At 48.4% G+C, this 16,485-nt stretch overlaps 1 protein-coding gene across 1 annotated transcript in view; it reads left to right on the forward strand.

Annotated features, from left to right (window-relative positions):
- The window catches only part of LOC311167659 (class I histocompatibility antigen, Gogo-OKO alpha chain-like), a gene marked incomplete at both ends in the record, with an annotated part of 202,124 nt that extends 186,607 nt beyond the window's left edge, over positions 1-15,517 (forward strand). The window contains 4 exons of the mRNA XM_084228721.1: positions 13,900-14,220; positions 14,795-15,070; positions 15,191-15,307; positions 15,462-15,517. Of these exons, the coding sequence (XP_084084847.1) occupies positions 13,900-14,220; positions 14,795-15,070; positions 15,191-15,307; positions 15,462-15,517 (770 nt within the window). The remainder of the gene's footprint in view (positions 1-13,899; positions 14,221-14,794; positions 15,071-15,190; positions 15,308-15,461) is intronic.
- Positions 15,518-16,485: the final 968 nt, after the last annotated feature.

Here is a 16,485-nt window from a genome sequence, read left to right on the forward strand (position 1 = left end):
GTAAGTTTGAGGGGTTCCCGGGTGAGTAGAGCTGCCGCCACCAGGGCTCTAAGGCGAGGTTGCCAGCCCCTGACGGTGGGATCCATCTGCTTGGAGAGATAAGCGACAGGACACAGGGCTGGGCCCAGAGGCTGGGAAAGGCCGCCTGCTGCAATGCCCCGACATGCATCTGTGCACAGGAGGAAAGGCTTTTCTGGATGAGGAAGGCCAAGGGCAGGTGCCCTAAGGAGGATATGTGTGAGTAAAAGGAAGGCCCTTTGGACCTCCCCGGAGGATTGGAGACGTCCTTTGTGGAGGCATTTGCTGTGTCGTACAGTGGCTTGGCTGGGAAAGCAAAATTAGGGATCCACGATGGAAGAATCCGACCAAACCTAGGAAGGAAAAGGGTTTGTTCTGCCGATTCAAGGGAGGGAAGGCCCCGGATGGCCTGTTTGTGGTCCACCGTCAGCTGTTTGGAGGAAGGAGTTAGTCGAAGACCCAGATAGACGGCTGTGGGAACTGAAAGTTGGGCTTTGGATGGGGAGACACGGTATCCTTTTGAGCCCAGGAAGGTGAGGAGTTGTGCAGTGTGTTGCTGAGATTGTGGCGGAGAAGGACTGCAGAGGAGGAGGCCAGCGACATCCTGGAGGAGAGTGCGGGGTGGAGTATGACATGATGGGAGATCACTAGCTCATGCCTGACCAAACAGATGAGGGCTGTCCCGGAACCCCTGAGGCAGGACTGTCCAGGCCAGTTGCTGGGAGGTGTGTGTGTCCAGATCTTCCCAAGTAAAAGCAAATAGGAAGTAACCTTGAGGATCCAGAGGGATGGAAAAAAAGTCATTTTCAAGGTCAAGTACAGAGAAGCGTGTGGTAGAAGACAGTATATGAGATAGGAGGGTGTTGGGGTTGGCACTCCGGGATGGATAGGCATCACCGCCATGTTAATGAGGTGAAGGTCTCGCACTAGGCAGTAAGAACCGTCAGGCTTTTTAACGGGGAGGATGGGAGTATTACAGGGCGAGTTCATAGGAGTAAGGAGTCCCTTTCCCAGGAGTCATTGGATGATGGTTTGAGACCCTGACGGTGAGTGAGGGAGATTGGAAACTGGGGGTGAGAGGGAAAAGAGGGATCCTTAAGGCGAATGAGGACTGGGGTATGATGAGTGGCAACAATCAGGATAGAGATATTGTAGACCAGGGGGTTGACAGTGGGAGGAGACAGCGGGGAGTCCTGAGGAGGATCAGGAGATGTTTGGAGCAGTGGGAGGATGAGAGCAGCGCTAGGATCTTGGAACCATGAGTAGCCCCGAGTTTGGTCAGGCGGTCTCGACCCAGGAGTGGTGTGGGGCAAGAAGGCATGACTAGGAAAGAGCAGCCCAGTGGTCCTGGGCTGAGAAGGAAGGCCGTCAGCACCCGTAGCCGAGACCTGAGAAGGATAAACTTGACTGGAATAGGAGGGGAGGACAGAGAAGGCAGCCTCTGTGCCAACCAGAAAGGAGATGGACTCACCTGCTACCTTGAACATTACTCTGGGCTCCTCGAAGATTATTGGAGTCGATGAGTCCGGGCCTCTTCAGTCTTCAGCCGCCAAACCCAAGACTGCCGGTGGAAGTGTAGCAGGGACTGGAAGTGTTACAGGGCAGCCCCGATACAAAACGGGGTGCCTGACTGTGGGTCCTCACCCGTGTGCTTAAAAGGACTTATCAATGCTCTACTGCACGCACATACAAAAGATTAATAAAAGGTTCATTTATAAGGGAAGGGCAAATGAGGAAATGTACAACTCAGGGAGAAAAGTGGGAGATTAAATTTTAAATGTGTCCTATCCAATCCGCCTATCTGGAATCCCAATGGCACTCTGAGAGCTGGCCGCAAGCCAGGAGTCCTGAAGCCAGGAGGTGAGTGAGAGGTAGACCCCAAGGCCCACGTGTTTGGTTTTTATACCAAATCTGGCTGCTTAACCCCACCCTCAGGTCCCAGCAACCTTCCCTTTGGTGGTGACGGGATTTGTCTTTCCCAATGTCTCGATGGCTTTGGTCTGGAGTGGGGGTGGAGTCCACAAAGCCTGTATGGGATTAGCTCAGGACATCCTTTCCCCCTAACAATTCCCCCCTTTCACTTTTTGCCACCATTTCCATGGTGATAAAGATCAAATATGTGGATGCTGGGATATAATCTCAGATGAAAATTTTCCAGGGTTCCAGTGTGAAAGAAAACCAGTCCCTCCAGGTATTGTCCATTGTGGAAAGCAAAAGTCCTCCATTCCTGGAAAAACAGTTCATCAGTCCAAGCCAAAAAAAAAAAAAATCTGGAGGCATTAGCCAGAACAAGATAGCAAATACTTCAAAATCACAGGGAAAAAAATCTTAAAATGGTTAAAACCATTATGTAAAAACAGATTCTCTCAACTTTAATCCCAAATTTTGAACAGCATAGCAAAAGTTTGCAAACTAAATGTACTTTTAAACCATAGTACCTATTTTTGCATAAAATCATAGGGCAGAATAACTAAGCAGCAATTTTAGCTGGCTTTGTTGGAATACTCCATATAGGATCAGAGTGAACTGTTGACATCCGGTCCATGTAGGTTTCAGGAACAAAGTTGGTCTCATCAGACTCCTTCTAGGCTTTCCTCTTCTCGAGGGTACCAGGGACTTTTCGTTGGCCGGGTTGTCCAGTCCTGCCAATGGAGGCAGCTTCCTCACCTTCTTTGGATGTCTCTGGAACCCTACGAACAAAGCAAACAGGTTCTCCTCTTCTTGGTTCAGCTCTGTTTCAACTTTCTGGAAGAACTCCACTCAAAGCCACACAATAACACTCATGTCCAATTTTTTGTTCAAGCAGACAAAATCCCTATGGAATTTATGCAAAAACAGACTCTGAGATAAGTAGTAAAAGATTGCTACCACTATTTTTATGCTGTGTTGGTATCAAGGGGAGAGAAAATGCAAACACAAGTTAGCTTTGCTGGAAAAAAAAATGCAACCTTGCTGCAGATCCTGGTCACCAAAACAAGAAACTTTGTGGATTCAGAACAAAATGCAAAAAAAAAAAAAAAAAAAATCAGTATTATGTGAAAGAAAACTTAGTAAATATCAAGTGTATTTCCAGGTCTATTCAGTCCTTTGTGGGAAAGTTTTATTCTCAACAGTTCCATCAATAGGAATCTGTTGAGACCCTTTTCTCCCTATATTTCCAGAAACCATTTCTATACAGGGCCTCCCCTGGTGGTGCAGCAGTTGAGCGCTGGTCTGCGAGGCTGCCTGAAGCCTCTGTAGCACCGGTTCGTTCCCCGGCCACCGGTGATGGTCCAAAAAAAAAAAAAAATCTGTAGATATTAAACAATTGAAGTATACAATATTACAAGGCGACATTCACCATTGATAATTTACACACATATCAGGTCAAAGTGTTACCCATTTTCCCAAGTAACAGCGCTTCCCTTCTAGTTTTACTCTACTAGGTAAGCCAAATAGAACAAATTCATCGAACACCTTTCCCAGGAGGAAAGGGAGAAACTTTGTGGAGTGTCTCAGGAGCTCTACTGTGGTTCCACAAAATTTCCTTGCATCAGCCAAATGACAGGCTACCAAATTTGTACTTGAATTTAGATTTCTGGGAAGCTTTGCCATAAGTATCAGAAAAACAACAGAAACAACAATATTCAATCTCTATGAAGGCATCGGCTTAGTTTAGTAGTACAATGTTGACAATCAAACCATAACCTTTAGTTTTTTTCTCATAACTGGAGATTCTCTCTTTTTTTTTTTTCCCAATGTCTATGGGCACAATGTGTACCAATTTTTCAACTACTGGAAGCCAAGACCAAGACACAAGGAAAGGACATACATACATACAACATATAGACACAAAGAACTCTTTAGTTACCATTTATCACGCGTGGGATATCTCATACAACTGCAGTTTCACTGATAGGCCAAAGTAACAAAAACAAGCAGAGGAAAAAAAAAACCTCAAAGTTATAAACAAAAAGTTAAAAGGAAATACCAAAATCAAGATTGAAAGTCTATCTGTGTAAAAAAAAAAAAAATACTGCCAGCATATGCATGATCCTAGATGTTATTTCATGTCTCCTAAACTTTGAAAGGAAGATTGGTTAGAGCATGTTAGTTTTCTCAGGGTTTAGTTAGTTTTCTCATGTTAGTTTTCTCAGTCCTTGGGTATCCTGCAACAATAACTGGAAAAGAAGTCAGTAACATTCAAGTTTTTGTCTGTTTCTTAAACAAATATCTCAAGTCCTCAGTGGGTTCACAAGACCTGTGGGACTTCGTCTCTGGGTCAGTTCCTCTTGGGGCTTTCTTAACTCTGGAATGATGTACCCAGGGTTTTATGCCTGCAAGTTTCAGAGAAGTATATGTGCTCAGCAAAACATCATAGGGACCAGTCCATTTTTCTGACAGTTGATTTTGGGCATCCCCACACTGTCAAGTCTTCAGTAAGAACTGATCTCCAGGTCTGAAGGGATGCAGTGGTTGATCAGGAGGCATAGAGATCCTCAAGGTTGCAAAGTTACGAATTACTGCCAGAACCTCCTGGATGTGTTTCACATATTGTGTGATGCGGCAATCTTGTGCTATTTCCAGAAGTGAGGCCTGGAAGGGTCTTTCAAACACAATTTCAAAGGGGCTTAATTGTACTTAATTGTAGCCCACTTCTAGGTGCCACTCTTATGTGGAGGAGGGCAAGGGATAGTACCTGGTCCCAACGAAGTCGTGTTTCTTGGCACAGTTTTGCCAAGGCTTTCTTCAAGGTGTGGTTCATCTTTTCTGTTTACCCAGAAGACTGTGGTCTCCATGCAGCATGCAATTTCCAGTTGATCTGTAACGCACTGCTTTCTGCAGGAGTAATGTCAGAGACGAATACCGGCCCATTATCACTGTGGATGGAGCTGGACAACCCAAAGCAAGGGATTATCTCCTTCAGCAGCTGTTTTGCAACCTCAGAAGGTTTTTCCGTCATTGTGGGAAATGCTTCCACCCATCCCGAGAACATGTCCACAAAAACCAATACGTATATGAAATTGCCTGTTGTTCTAGGCATTTGTGTAAAGTCTACCTGCCAGTCCTCAAAAGGGCACTTGCCCCGATATTGAACCCCAATGTCTTTAGGGTGGCAGTCAGTCTTGGGGTTATTCCTGGCACATAGTTGACAACCTCGGGTGATCCGTTGTGCTATTGTATGTAAATATGGGCCCTTCAAATATGGGCGCACTGTTTCTATTAAGGCATCTCTCCCATAGTGAGATCCTTTGTGCAGATGTTTTAGCAACGTATATGCAAGGGCCTTTGGGAGGAGTATCATCCCATGGGAGTTTACTCTCCAAGTGGAGCTGGGGTCAAACTCAGTGAATCCCCATGCACGAGCTCTCTCCTCATCCCGCTCAGTGTATTCAGGAGCATACTGAGTCAGGTCCACAAGAGGGATGAGTGCACCCTGGAGGGCAGAACAGGCAGCGGCCTTAGCCACCGATCAGCTGTCCTGTTACACTTTGCCATGTCAGACCCACCCTTTTGGTGGCCAGGGCAATGCATCACAGCCACAGGTGATGGTAAAGCTACTGCCTTTAACAAGGCCAGGATTTCTAATGGATATTTGATGTCCTTGTTACTGGCAGTAAGGAGTACCTGTTCCTTCCAAATGGCCACGTTTATGTGGAAAATCAAAAAGAGTACTTGGAGTCAGTAAATATATTGACTCTTTTACCTTTCAAGAGTTCCAACACACGGGTCAGGGCTATTAATTTGGCTTTTTGCGCTGATATACCTGCCGGAAGAGCCTTGGCCTCCACGGTGTTCTGGAGCGTCACCACTGCATATCCCACGCGTTGATGGCCTTGGTTCATGAAGCTGCTGCCATCTGTAAATAGCTCCCACTCTGGATCTGGCAGAGGCTGGTCAGTCAGATCTGGTCGGCTGGCATACACTGTGTCTATGATTTCTAAACAGTTATAGATTAAAGTGGCATCCTCAGGTCCATCTGCATTACTTGGAAGCAGTGTGGCGGGATTCAGGGAATTAGGAAACTGCAGCTTCACATTAGGATTGTCCAACAGAGCTGCTTGATATTTTCCCATTCGCCCAGCGGTCAATCAAAGTCCACCCTTCTGCTCCAGCAATGTCAAGACCTGATGTGCACACACACAGTGATGGGCTGACCCAATGTAAACTTCTCCGCCTCGTGTAGGTCACAATTGGCAGCGACAACACGCAAACATGGAGGCCATTCCTTAGTGGTGTGGTCCAGTTGTTTGGACAGATATGCAACGGGCTGCATTTCTGGCCCCAACAATTGGATTAGCACTCCTAGGCCAACTCCCTGTCTCTCATGTACATAAAGTCTGAATGGCTTCCTAAGATCTGGAAGCCCTAATGCTGGTGCTGAGATCAACTTTACTTTTATTTCATCAAAGGCCTTTAGACATTCTGGAGTCCAAGACAAATGTTCAGAGTCCAGGCCTTTGAGAGCATCATATAAGGGTTTTGCTATTAATCCAAAGTTAGGAATCCAAATCCTGCAAAACCCAGCCATACCCAAAAATCCACGCAACTCTCGCCGGTTGCTGGGGAGTTTAAGGGCTGAAATTACCTGGTTCCTTTCCGTCATCAGGTTCCATCTGCCTTTCTTAATTTCAAACTCCAAATACGTCACCGTTTGTTTACAGATCTGTGCCTTTTGAGGTGACACCTTATAGCCACATTCTGCCAGGTGGTTCAGTACCACTATGTTATTTTCCAGACAAGATTTGTAGTCTGGACTTGCAATCAATAAATCATCTACATATTGCAACAAGACGCCCTGGTTTAATTGAATCTTCCTGAGATCCCTGGCCAGTGTTTCCCCAAAAATAGTTGGGGAGTTCTTAAACACCTGTGGAAGCACAGTCCAGCAATACTGGAGAGTGCTCTTAGGGTCTTGCCAATAAAAGGCAAAAAGCAGTTGATGCTGGACATCTATTGGGATACAGAAAAAGACATCCTTAAGGTCTAATACTGAAAACCACCCGAAGTCACCAGGTATGTCAGTTAATAAGGTGTAGGGATTAGGCACGGTGGGATGTAAATCCCAAACAATGTCATTAATGGCCCTTAAATCTTGGACAAAGTGGGACTCGCCCATATGGGCTTTCTTCACTGGCAGAATCGAAGTGTTGTGCGGTGAGCGGTAGGGCTGAATGAGTCCAGATTGAAGGAACCTTTTCAATACTGGTTCAATTCCCCTCAAGGCCTCCTCCTTTAAGGGGTATTGCTTCCTCCTTGGGGTTCTGCTCCCCTCTATCACTTCTATCTTTACAGGCTCTGCATTTTTCGCACATCCTGGGGTCTCATCAGCCCATACACATTTACTTACTCTTTCAACAATTTCTGGAGGTAAAAGTTCACCTTTCAGTGGAACATCTTGAGTAACATCTGGAACCGCAGAGCATGCCCTGGAGGTACCTGTAGGGAAAGCCCCTGATGTTTTGGTGAGAATATAATTCATGTGTTGAGCTTACTTAAAAGGTCCCACCAAGTAGAGGAATTGGACATTCTTCCATGTACAGGAAGCGGTGCTGAAGCTGTGTGGTGCCCAGCCGGCACTCCAAAGGTTGTAAGAAGGCTTTCTGTTGTGGCCTTCCCGTAATCCCAGTGACTGTTACAGTCTCTTTGCTCATTTTAGTTAATTTTGAATTCAAAACTGAGTATGTCACTCCAGTGTCCACCAAGAAATAAATCAGACGATCCCCCACAGCGAGGGTTACCCGGGGCTCTGAGAGGGTTGTCCTAATGGGCTTCTTCAGGTCTAGTGGAGCAACCCGGCACCGCTATTCTTCTTCTGGAATCCCAAATGGCACTCTGAGAGCTGGCCGCGAGCCAGGAGCCCTGAAGCCAGGAGGCGAGCCAGAGAGCGAGTCCCCCAAGGCCCACGTGTCTGGTTTTTATACCAAATCTGGCTGCTTAACTCCACCCTCAGGTCCCAGCCACCTTCCCTTTGGTGGTGACGAGATTTGTCTTTCCCAATGTCCTGATGGCTTTGGTCTGGAGTAGGGGTGGAGTCCACAAAGCCTGCATGGAATTAGCTCAGGACATCCTTTCCCCCTAACAATCCGAGGGACCTTAGAGGCAACAGCTCACCCTGGGAGAGTCACGAGCCAAGTGCTGGTGGTCCACAGGCCTGCTGGGTCTTTTCGTTCGCGATTATTTGGCGAAGTGCCATAGCAAGAGAAGGTGGGCCAACAGGAGGAAGAAGAGGATGGCCCCTCCAAGGGAGATGGGAGGAAGTTAAGGCGGAAGTGGCCACATGGATTGGAGTTACCAGGGAAGCCCAGTAAGGGACTAGAGCAAGTCCCTGCTCCACTCACGTGGCATGAGAGGCAGCAAGGGCCGTTCTCCCGCAGGGAGGGTGCCCCGGGTCCTGTACCAGCAGCCGTTAAGTCTTAGTGAGCTCGGAGGGGTTGCAGACTTCCAGTTCCACAGGGAGAGGTAGAAAGAGAGAGAGTGAAGGAGAGGGAGAGTGGAGGGTTTGGGACAGGGCAGGATCCCCAGGCGGGATCGAACCCCGTTCCCGGCCAATGCACCAGATGAAAGGTTCAGAGCGGTAAAGAAAAGGACAGCCAGGCTAAATTTCTCAAAGGAAGGGAAAATTTATTGCACCCCTGATGGCCTCAGGGACCCAAGGTGGGGGTCTGTGAAGCCGCGCACATTGTCAGGGGGAAGCAGGGTTTTATAGGGTGAGGAGAGGTCAGGTGTGAGACTGGGTTTGTAGGTCCCTGAAAAGATTTGTAGGGTGGGGGGGAGATTCATTATCTGAATCCTCTAGGCAGGCTTCCACATTCCTGTTCCCAGGTGGGCTTCCTGGTGGGTTTTTGTATTCAGGCCTCCTGCATGGACCTTTCAGTAGTAAAACAATAGGTAACTTTTTAAAAAAGAAATCATACAATTGTACGATAATCCTTACATTTACAGAAAGTTATTTTCTTAAAAATGCTTTGTTAGCATACAATGGTTATTAATATTCTAAAGTAAAGAAGTAATAATGCCAGGGACCAGCCTTGGCAAACTGTCCTGTGAGGGGTTCCTGTAAGGATGAGAGGGCATGGACAAATCTGAGGGATTAGGGGGAGGGCGAGTGAGGAGATGCAAACACTTGATCTGGGTGCAGACATCATCCTGCTGAGGGTCTCAGCAGCCCTTTATTTATACCTTACAAGCAAACCCAGAGTACATAAGCATATGTATTAGAGCAGGAAGATAACAATCATCACATCTTCCTCTAGAACAGCCAGGGGTTTATTTGCCCTTCAGCAGACATTGTAACATTCTTTATTTTGAAGAAGGACAGTTGCTAAACAAAAGTGTTCTTAGAATATTCATTTGTCTTAATCATTTTATTACTAGCAAAAACTTACGTGAATGAGACTAACATTTCTATATTTACTACAGTGAAGGATTAACTAAGGGCTGGGGAAACAAAGGCCAGGCAGGTACCTGGGGGAAGGGAGACAGAGGGATTTTTTCTAACTAACCTATAAAGTTGAGACTAACATATAACCATATTGTTACAGGGCAGGGAGAGGGGCAGCCCAGACACCACAAACCTGCCTATTCTAAATGGGTTCTGCCATCCACTGCATCAACACAAATCATATGAGACTTTAATGGGAAGGAACTTTAATACAATTAGGAAAAAATACAGAAAAGGCAAAGAATATAGTTTCTAAATCAAGCACCCAATGTTACCCGTCCCCTCGTGGGTAAAAGTCCACCCAAGCAGGATTGGCCCAGAACAAGGCCCCAAAGCCTGCCACAAATCTTAAGATTCCAGTGGGGATCCACAGAAAATGATCAGAAATAACCAGACAAGTCTGGAGGGAAAAGAGCAAAATCAAAATCAAGATAAAAACAGACACTGTCACCTCCCCACGGGTCTCACCCACATCTGTGTCACCCAGTCCACGACCAAAAGGCAAGTGCAGTTTCTTCACGTGTCTCTCGGCTCCATGTGCCTCCTCTGGGTCTCCTCTGGCTCCATCCGGCTTCCTTCCTTCCTCAGTCTCCTCTGCAGCTTCTTCTCTCTCTGCTCAGCTTCACCCTCCACTTGGGTGGGACAGGGAGCCTGGAACCTCTCCCTTTCTTGGGGACCACCCTGTTACAATCCCCCCTTTTAATTTTTATTCCACCATATCTATGGTGGCACAGATCTCAGGGTATAGTCTTAGGAGACAGTCTTTTTTCAGGGTTACAATGTGTGTAAGAGAAGCAACAATTAGTCAGCAGCATTGTCCATGAATGTCCAGTATGACAGTTTTCCATTACTGGAAAATAGTCCATTATCCAAGCCAAAAGAAAAAAAAATCTGGAGCATTAGAAGCGCGCAGGTGAATGTTACAGGGCAGCCTGGATACAAAATGGGTTGCCTGACTGTGGGTCCTCACCCACGCACTTAAAAGGACTTATCAATACTCTACTGCAGGCGGGCCTCCCCGGTGGCGCAGCGGTTGAGCGCTGGATTGCAAAGCTGCCCCAGCCTCTGCAGCACCGGTTCAATCCCCGTCTGCTCCCTGGCCACCTGAGGAGGCCACCCACGTGGTGCGCAGACCTCTCCTGCTGCCCGCTGCTCCCCTCAGCAGTGTACTTCCATCTTTCTGCCTGCTCTGCTCCCCGCTCTGGCTCTGTGAATTCTCTCACCCTCCCACGCTTCTGACTGTACCCAGTGCTTGTATAAATAAATAAAAAAATTTTTAAAAATCTAAAAAAAATTCTAAAAAAAAGAAATACTGCAGGCACACACATGAAAGGTTAATAAAAGGTTTATTTTTAATGGAAGAGCAAATGAGGAAATATACAACTCAGGGAGAAAAGTGGGAGACAAAATTTTAAATGTGTCCTACCAGATTCGCTGATCTGGAATTCCAAATGGCACTCTGAGAGTTGGCGCGAGCCAGGAGGGAGCAAGAGAGGAAGAGCCCCCAAGGTCCCAAGGCCCCAAGGTTTTTATACCAAACCTGGCTGCTTAACCCCACCCTCAGGTTCCAGCCACCTTCCCTTAGGTGGTGCTGGGATTTGTCTTTCCCAATGTCCTGATGGCTTTGGTCTGGAGTGGGGGTGGAGTCCACAAAGCCTGTATGGGATTAGCTCAGGACATCCTTTCCCCCTAACATGAGGACCCACAGCTAGGCAACCCGTTTTATATCGGGGCTGCTTTGTAACTATGATTAAAGCAAAAAACAGAAGGCTTTTATATAGAAGTCATCATCTAATATATATTGTTTTAATAAGATACTGATTCAATATTAAGGAACCAAGGGCATGGAGGGCGTCAGTGCCAGACAAGCCGCACTGACTCTTCACTAGCCCCAAGCTCTCAATTAAGGGAGGAATTCTCCTAATCTAACAGAATCTAACCTATTACTCCTCTACTTATTTAATCAGCCTAGTTTTCATATCTAACTTTAAGATCAAGGGAAAATTCCTTTTTCTGTAAGATTGCTGATTGTTGTTTTAAGGAACTACAAATGTTTCATCAGAGGCAGGGCCGGAGATGGTTATAGCTTTTGGTTCTCAGAATGGTTAATATTGGACATATCAGTAGTTGTAACATTGACTATTTCCAAGTGCATTATTTGTGCTGTCAAGGTTATTAGCTTAACCAGTAACAAAATTGTTGTTGGCTTACTCTTTAATGCATACTCCAACAGCTACCATACCCATTGTCTCTGAAAGGGAACTGTTAAGGAAAAGGGAATCTTTCCCTGTTAAAGAGCCATAGACATGGAAATGTCAGTAAAAGACAAGTTTGCTTCCTTAACAAGCATATTTAAACAAGGCCTGGCAGCCTGCTAGGCTGGTTGTTCTCCTGGGCCAGTCTCAAAGATCTGCATCCTCCCCCTTTTCCTGTGTCAAGAATTTGTATGCTAACTAACCAATGTTATCAATGAATCACGCAGTGCCATTTGCTGTCAGATTGGTTATTCGGTAATTGATCAAACAGCATTTGCAGTTTTACTTTTAAATGCGTATTTTAACCATGGTAGAAACTAGCCTTAAACAAATGAGACTCTAGCAGGAGTCAGCTAAAGAGATTCCTGACTTTTCAGGAATCTGCCCCATGCCCTGACCTTTGTCAGACGACAGTTGTAGCATGGCTCCCAGCATAATAACTTTTTGAAAGGTTTTATTCTAGTAAAGTAAATATTTAAAGCTATAACCCACATAAAAAAATATGCATGGGATCCGTAATAATTTGTGAGACTGCAGAGACATCCTGAAAGAAAAATGTTTGAGAATCTCTGACCCAGTTCCTGGGCCTGGATTCAGGGAGGCAACAGTGTGACAAAGGTCTTGGTACAGGAGAGGAGGGGGCAGCAAAGTCCCAGGTCTGGGCAGGGAGTGGGATTGGGGGTGTGGCTCTCAAGGTCTTGTTGAGGGGAAAAGGATGTCCTAAAGCTAATTCCATACAGACTTTGTGGACTCCACCCCCACTCCAGACCAAAGCCATCAGGACATTGGGAAAGACAAATCCCATCACCGCCTAAGGGAAAGTTGCTGGAACCTGAGGGTGGGGTTAAGCAGCCAGGTTTAGTATAAAACCAGACACGTGGGCTTTGGAGGGCCCCCATTTTGGCTCTCCACCAGCTCGCTTTGCCCGGCCAGCTCTCAGAGTGCCATTGGGTTTCCAGGTCTGCGGATCGGGTGGGACCTATTAAAGACTTTATTTCCCTATTTTCTCTCTGAGTTAGACATTTCCTCATTTCCCTTTCCCTTGTAAATAAGCCTTTTGTTAACCTTTTGTGTGTGCCTGCAGTGGAGTATTAATAAGTCCCTTTTAAGCGCGCAGGTGAGGACCCACAGTCAGGCAACTCATTTTATATCTGGGCTGCTCAGTAACAGTCTCAGTCCCCAGGGCGCTGTCTGGGGCTGGAAGGTGACTGTTGGGGCTTCCTATCACCCCAGTTTCATCTCTCAGTTTGTGTCAGGTCCTCCCTCCTGGATACTGGTGACTCACCCCAGGGCTCAATCCCCATTGCCTGGAGGTCTCCAGAGCAGCCAATCAGCAGCCCCGCGGCTCCCATTCCAAAGCCCTCGCCCGCCCGCCGGGACTCCGTCTACCCAGCCTGGGTGGAGGCGCGTCCTGGGGGATGGGGGGCGCAGCCCTCCTGCTCCTGCTCGCGGTGGCCGCGGCCCCGAGGGAGACCCGGGCGGGTGAGTGCGGGTCGGGAGGGGACAGGGCGCTCCCAGAGGCGGGAGCGAGGGCGTGAGCGAGGGTGGGAAAGGCGCGACCTCGCCGCGGCCCTAGTTGTCCCCCCACCTCGGCCCCGCCCCGTCCTGGCCCCTCTCCGTCCCCCGAGACCCCAGCCCCCTCTGGCCCCCCAAGTCCCGGCCATTTTCGTCCGCAGCCGCTTTTCACTCTACTCGTCTTTCACCCACTTTATGTCTCGTGGGCGCCCCCTGGGACTCGAGCCCCCGAAGGGGAGAAGAATAGCCCGGGTCTCCCCTCCCGCCCCCAGGCCCCCACTCCCTGAGGTTTTTCTCCACCGCGATGTCCCGGCCCGGCCTCGGGGAGCCCCGCTTCATCTCCGTGGGCTACGTGGACGACACGCAGATCGGGAGGTTCGACAGCGACTCTCCGGGCCAGAGCGCGGAGCCGCGGGCGCCCTGGGCGGGGCAGGTGGAGCAGGAGGAGCAGGAGGAGTGGGAGGAGGAGACGCGGATCCTAAGGGACAGCGCACAGTGGTTCCGAGCGCAGCTGGACGCCCTGCGCTGCCTCTACAACCAGAGTGAGACCGGTGAGCTGGCGCGGGTCCGGGCCGGGTCAGCACCCCCATCCCCACGGACGGGGGTCACTCAGGGTCTCCCCCTCCAGGCTCCTCTGCAGCCTGCCCGGGAACAGCCCGCGGGACTTTCACCCCATTTCGTTTTTAGTTTATAGTGCGGGCGGGGTGACGCTGAGTGATGGGGCGGGGACAGGCTCTCACACCTTCCAGAACATGTATGGCTGCGACATGGGACCCGACGGGCGCCTCCTCGGCTGGTATGAGCAGTTCGCCTACGACGGCACCGATTTCCTGGCCCTAAACCCGGACCTGCGCTCCTGGACCGCGGCGGACACAGTGGCTCAGATCACCCGGCGCGAGTGGGAAGCCCAGGGTGAGGCAGAGAGATTCAGGAACTTTGTGGAGGGCAGGTGCTTGAGGTGGCTGCTCAGATTCCTGGAGTCTGGGAAGGAGACTCTGCAGCGCACGGGTAAGAGGGGCCTGGAGGCCTCACCGTCCCCCCCTGCCTGGAGTCACTGCGGGAAATGAGTCCTCTCTCTAGTCCCGAGAGGGGGACTCCCCTGGGTTTCATGTTCTGCACTAGAGAGACTCCCAGAGCCTCCTGCTTCTCCTGAAGGACAGTGAAGGGATCCAGTCTCTCCTGAGAAAGACACACAGTCCCTGACTTCACACGTCACCAGGGCCTTTTGACCAGGGGCCTGTTTGAGAACCACGAGTTTCTCTCTCAGTCTTGTTTCTGGTCTGAGAACATTTTCAGTTATGTGATTCCTGCTTTTCTGTGTCATTCACCTTCCACCCAGGTCAGGAATAGAAAGTCTGTGTTCCACTCCCTCTGCTTCATCCTTCTCTGGGTTTTCATCCTCATTCTAGGACTTTCTAAGGAATAGGAGAATCTCACAGATTCCCCAGATTAGCCTGTTTTTTACATTTTATGTTTCTTCCTGCCACACCGGTTGTCTTGTCCATTGTGAGGATGGTCTCATGAGGATTCTTCAGTGTCCATGGAGGAAACACAAAGTGAACTTTCTGATTTACCACCTCAGATCCCCCAAAGACACGCATGACCCACCACCCCTACAATGACCATGAGGTCACCCTGAGGTGCTGGGCACTGGGCTTCTACCCTGCGGATATCACCCTGACCTGGCAGCGAGATGGGGAGGACCTGACCCAGGAGACGGAGCTGGTGGAGACCAGGCCTGGGGGAGATGGAACCTTCCAGAAGTGGGTGGCTGTGGTGGTGGCTTCTGGAGAGGAGCAGAGATACACATGCCACGTGCAGCATGAGGGACTACTGGAGCCCCAAGTCCTGAGATGGGGTGAGGAGGAGGATGTGGGCACAGAGGCTGTTCTCAGGGCCATCAGGAGCCCTTCTGGAGACCTTCAAAGGGTCAGGATAAGATCTGGGGCTCAGAGTATGATCTTCTCTTCCCTTCCAGTGCCCCCTCAGTCCTTCATGCCCACTGCAGGCATCATTGCTGGCCTGGTTCTCCTTGGAGCTGTGCTCACTGGAGCTGCGGTGGCTGCAGCTGTGATGTGGAGGAAGAAACACTCAGGTAGGGAAGGGAGTAGGGGGATCTTGTCCACTGGGGCTTTCAAGTCCCAGGGAGAACTTGCCCTACCTGGTTAATGGGAAGTACCATCCTCACATACGTGTGGTACCCAGAGGGCATTTGGTCCCCCTCACCTCCTTTTTTCATTTTTTCCCAGTCCTGACCTGGGTCTTTACGCACAGCTCTGGAAACTTCCCTGTTCTGCACGATTAAAAGATTTCTTTAGATCTTCTGACCTGACCACTCCCTGGTCTCACATGATGTTTCTTCCCGCAGGAGGACAAGGAGGAAGCTACACTCAGGCTGCAGGTAAGTGTGGATCAGCGTTTTGATCTCTGAGCTCCTGGGGACAGTGTAAATGGACTCCATGGGAGAGTCACCCTCATCAGTCCCTCCTGTGGTCTCATTTCTGACCAGGTATGTTTTGTTCTCAACCAGGCAGCAGCAGTGCCCAGGGCTCTGATGTGTCTCTCAGCCCCTAAGAATCTTTTACAATGAATCTGATGAGATTCCTGTTGTGCACACCCTGGGCAGCACCTGGTATTGTTCAGAGTTTGCATTTTCAGTCTCTCCTAGGTGTGATGGTATCACTGTTGTTCTTAACTGTGATATTGAGCATCTGTTCATATTTTTACTTTTCTATGACTAAAGTTGCTGTTTGTAAGGAAATTTTGTACATTTTTACAGATGAGGTGCCATTCATTTATTACATTATTTTTGTCCTTATTAAAATTGGGTTCTTTCTTTGTAATCATTGAGTTTTAGGCATTATTTGTAGATACAATCCTTTATCAGATTTGTGATTTGCAAATGTTTCCCCCCATGCTCTGACCTGAAATCCTTTACTGATGGGAAAACAAACACTATTGCCCAGACAGGAGCATGGAGATATATTAGAAGAGAAAAGATAAATTGCTAACTGGTTTGAGCAAGACATTGGCTGACTGGGGTCTTGGGGATGGAGGGGAATGACTTATGTGTATCCTTGAGTGTTATTTAAATGTTCTTGTATGAGCATGAAATATGCTTTCTAAAGTAAATTACACTTTATTCCTCAATTTATAAAACTCTTCATACATCATGTCTAAATCACATGTTAAGACCAGACTGACACGTCGATTACAAGTGATGGACCTGCATGTCACAGTCACAAAGTCATGATTTCTCTCAGGGTTCACTCT

This window comes from Talpa europaea, assembly GCF_964194135.1.
Source record: "Talpa europaea genome assembly, chromosome: 2".
In the NCBI taxonomy this organism is placed as follows: domain Eukaryota; kingdom Metazoa; phylum Chordata; class Mammalia; order Eulipotyphla; family Talpidae; genus Talpa; species Talpa europaea.